The following is a 4,704-nucleotide window of genomic DNA, read 5'->3' on the forward strand; positions in this document are numbered from 1 at the left end:
GATTATTCCATGTGATGCCGAATAATAAATATACTCATTAAGGAAGTGATTGACATCAGTAGCTTCTAAGAGTTACACATACCAAAGATATTGTCAGAAAGAGAAATTAAAAAATTGTAGACTACCATAAACATTCCATGTGTATACCCCTTGTGGCATAGACTTTTTGTACAACTTTTACATGTGTGTAATTATATGTCATATGTTATATTCAGTTTTTTTTTTTATTATTATTATTCTGATACAGAAAGAATAGACATGATATTAATTTTGCTTTTAGATGTTTGATATACCCACAGGAAAGTCCCTTTTAAGAAAATAAATATACACTCTTCTTAGCCTAAAGTGTGTGGTACAAACTACACACTGAGCTTAACAAGTCTGAGTTATGTTAGCTTTGGTTTGATTAGCTAAGAAATCCCTGAAATAATTTATGGGATATGAGGTTCAAGATATATAATTCATTGATATCCAAATTGAATGTAGAATTAGATATAGTTTTAGACACCCTTTACATCAGTTGTTATTATGGAATAAATTTTGTGAATGTTAGTTTATATTGTTCCCAAATTTTGTATCCATTTGGTATTTTTATTGGGTTTCAATATATCCCATTGTCTTTCAGATGAATGAATTTCAATTAAATTGCAGTAGTAAGCATACCATTATTTTGGTCTTTAATTCTATTAGAAATATGCAAATATACATCAGTGATGGACACACAGTAACATCCACAATGATCTCAAAATATTAAGTGTTGCATAACTTTCTTATTATCAACTTGCAAAGGAGATACCATAGATGAAATGTTCCTTATTTTCTGTCTTTCTGTTCATTACAAGCAAACTTTACCTTGTACCATATAGTTGTGTGAAGGTGAAACTATAAGTGAAATTTAACAAGAATTGTCTGTCAATGCTGCCATGGCATAAATTCAAGTGATCGCCACTTCCTCCACATCTATAGCCCTCTGGTAAAAGATGTAAAAAAAAAGCTACTTGGACCAGATATCGAGATGTTCATCTAACAGGGCGTTTCCCAAGTTTCAAAGGAGTTTGCAAAATATAGTCACAAAATTTATATTGAGGACCTATCATTTTCATTAGATCATTCCTTCCCCTCTTCTAATATTATATATTATATATTATTATTATAATCTCTAAAATGTACATTCTTCTTCTCCCTTCCAGTGTGGCCAATAGCCTGCGCAGAGTCTTCATGGCTGAAACCCCAACAGTGGCTATAGACTGGGTGCAGTTAGAGGAGAACTCGACTGTATTGAGCGATGAGTTCATTGCCCATCGTGTCGGCCTCATCCCCTTCACCTCAGACGAGAGGGTTGATCAGATGCAGTATTCTCGAGTGAGGATATTTAAGCGAATTTTGTTTTTATTTTATTTTTATGGGTGAGCAAGTGCATGGTATTTATAGAGGTTGATATTTTATATTGATATGTCATTATTTATTACTATTGTTCCTTCATTGCAGAATCTTAATTTTTTTATTTATTTATTTTTATTTTTTTATGACTGTAAATTCCAAAGAGTGAGCCATTCACTTTTTATGATTAAAGAAATAGAATCAAGTTTTCCCTTGCCCTCTCTCTCTCCATGTAAAGTAGAGATGATGAGTTCATTATAGTAAAAATTCACAAGGAAAGAATAATAACTGTTTAAGGAGTTCAAGAATTAACATATAAACAAGTAGCTTCATACTCTGTACTGTTTCCCAACAGGATTGCACATGTACTGACTACTGCCCAGAGTGTTCGGTGGAGTTCACACTGGACGTCAGGTGCTTGGACGACCACACACGACATGTTACAACAGCTGATCTCAAGTCAATGGACTCCCGGGTTATTCCTGTCACTTCGCGCATGAGAGAGGACGAGGCGAGTGAATATGGAGAATCTAATGGTAAGGACTTCTGGAGTGTAGGGAAATTTTCATAATTGTTTGAATTATTATCATAATGATTGTCTTATGTGAAAGTCAGTAAGATTCACACAAATCTCTCTAAAAAAGGGGAAAAAGTACAAAAAAATATTTTTATTATTATTATTATTATTTTTTTTTTCTTTCAAATTTGAGGAAAGTGTTTCACAAAAGTTTTGTTTGCTTGCTTGACTTATTGTGATATCAGTGGACATTGATATATATTTGCTCATAGTGTTATTATTTTTTTTTTTATGTAAATTATATAATTCTATAGTGGATGGAGAGGACATAATCATGTAAACTTGTATATAAATAAAGTTGAAATTATGGTCATGCGCTCTCTCTCTCTCTCTCTCTCTCTCTCTCTCTCTCTCTCTCTCTCTCTCTCTCTCTCTCTCTCTCTCTCTCTCTCTCTCTCTCTCTCTCTCTCTCTCTCTCTCTCTCTCTCTCTCTCTCTCTCTCTCTCTCTCTCTCTAGATCTCTAATGTCTCCTCTATCCTCTCTTTTCTCTTCTCCCACGTCCCTCCTTCCTCTTTCCTCTTCCTCCTCTCTCTCTCTTTCCCTCCTTCTCTCTTTCCCTCCCTCTCCTCCTCCTTTCTTTCTTCCCTCTTTCTCTCTTTCCTTCTCTCTTTCTCCCTCCCTTCCTCACCCCTACTCATTCTCAATAATTTTCAGATATCTTGATTGTTAAATTACGCAAGGGCCAAGGCCTGAAGCTGAGAGCCTATGCTGTAAAGGGTTTTGGAAAGGAGCATGCCAAATGGAACCCCACGACTGGGGTGGCCTTTGAGTATGATCCCGACAACGCTCTCCGACACACACTGTATCCCAAACCAGAGGAATGGCCTAAGAGTGAATATTCCACCATCGACGAAAACTCTGGTAGGGTTATCTTTTTTCTTTTGTTTTTCCCTCATCCCCCCCCCCCTAGCAGACTAGGGAGGGCCAGAATACAAGGTTGTTTTCCTCATCTTTCGAGTAGAGCATTAAGGAGATTAGACCACTTGTGGTAAATTTTGTAAGGGGTGATATTGGAGGACGATTTTCCTTTTTGTTTTACTATCCTCTCAATTTTTTTTCTCCTGCTCTTTCTTGTCGAGATATTTGACATGTTTTTCCTTTTCACTTAACTCTGAGAACTAAAAATTAATGAGTGAAATTAGTTTTGAACAGACTTTCAGTATGTAAATTCCAATAAGAACTCTATTATTCCATGAAGAATTCTGTTTTTCTACTAAGAATTCTCTTTATTAAGAATTCTATTGTTCCAGGTATTCAAATGCAAATATGACTACAAGCAAGGTAAAAGATAAACATTGGTAACCAGGTATTAACTAAAACCTTAGAACCATGGATTTTAAAAGTCACCCTTGATTATCCATTGGTTAAGAGAGAAATTATAAAAAGTTTTCAGCAGGAAATCTTGAAGTTCTGTTTCTTGTAGGCTTTTAAAAAATCTCTTGATTTCTGTCTGTAAATCTTCCTCTCCCCTCCTTCTCTTGGTGCAGCCCAGGCTCCCTTTGACCCCCTGGGCAAACCTTCCAAGTTTTTCTTCAACGTAGAGGCCTCGGGAGCCCTTAAGCCCGAGAACATATGTCTGATGGGCATAGGCATTTTAAAAAAGAAGCTCTCCGACATCCAGAACCAGTTGACCATGGAGGCTCAGACCGATGCTCTGGCCATCAACTGAGTGAGGGTACTTGAGCGCGTGTGGTTTCTTATTTTTTTCTTGGCTGTGATCAGTGCCTGGATAGTCATCTTTTATATATATATTTTTATTATTATGGTTATAATAGTTTTATTTTGTGTTGGCTCCATTAAAACCATCTGTCGGAGAGAGAGCAACCGCAGAGGCACATGGCTATGAGAGGACAGAACCCAGCTAATGCTGTTGCATGATGTTTATCCCTCTCTAACCACTTGGAGTGATTTAACATCATATTACAATTTGTCCAGCATGAGGTATACAAATGATGTGCAGTTAGCCTCCCTTCCCCCTTTTTCATCATTGATATTAACATTATCATTGTTTGATAATAACCCAAGTTCTAGTTTGAATTGGATGAGAGCTGTAGTGACTGTTGGGTCTGTCAAGTATCATCAAGCAGAGCATACTTTGGCATCACCTGTTGTGGTTTTACCAGAGTTTGTCATTCCACTTTCTGTTTTTGTTTTCTATTTCTTTTTACCCCAAAGAAAACAGTTTGCTGGCAGTTTTACTGTAGGGGTTTTGATTCCCTTTTGTGGTGTGGCCCACCAAAAAGTGGTGGGTTTTTCACCTCAGGCTTTCAGATGCTGGTATGAATGACTGGTTTGTCTTTTAGCACAATACATTTTTCATCTGTAATGCTGGTAGTTCTGAAACCATTTATTCAGATATCTTTTTCTTTTCTTTTATACTCTGAAGCTCTTACATACAAATAGTTTTTTTATGACTTATTTTTTATTTATGTATCATTTGCTAGTATTCATTTACCAAGTATTTAGTAGCACAAACATTTAACCCCATCATATATTTACATACATACATATATATATTTATTTATTTATACATATATACATATATACATATATATCTATATATCTATATATCTATATATATATATATATATGTATATATATATATATGTATATATATATATATATATATATATATATATAATATATATATATATAATTATTATATATATATATATAAAATATATATATAATAAATAAATATAATATAATATATATATATATATATATATATATATTATATATATAT

At 34.4% G+C, this 4,704-nt stretch overlaps 1 protein-coding gene across 1 annotated transcript; it reads left to right on the forward strand.

The window, feature by feature from the left end:
• Window positions 1-1,190: 1,190 nt before the first annotated feature.
• LOC119591124 (DNA-directed RNA polymerase II subunit RPB3-like) lies at window positions 1,191-3,642 on the forward strand (the record flags this gene model as incomplete). The annotated part of the gene is given in 4 exon segments (XM_037939841.1): window positions 1,191-1,362; window positions 1,736-1,916; window positions 2,613-2,819; window positions 3,446-3,642. Coding segments are annotated over 4 exon segments (742 nt in total), but the record flags the coding sequence as incomplete, so codon positions are not given.
• Window positions 3,643-4,704: the final 1,062 nt, after the last annotated feature.

The sequence above is a fragment of the Penaeus monodon genome, chromosome 3 (genome assembly GCF_015228065.2).
Source record: "Penaeus monodon isolate SGIC_2016 chromosome 3, NSTDA_Pmon_1, whole genome shotgun sequence".
Lineage (NCBI taxonomy): Eukaryota > Metazoa > Arthropoda > Malacostraca > Decapoda > Penaeidae > Penaeus > Penaeus monodon.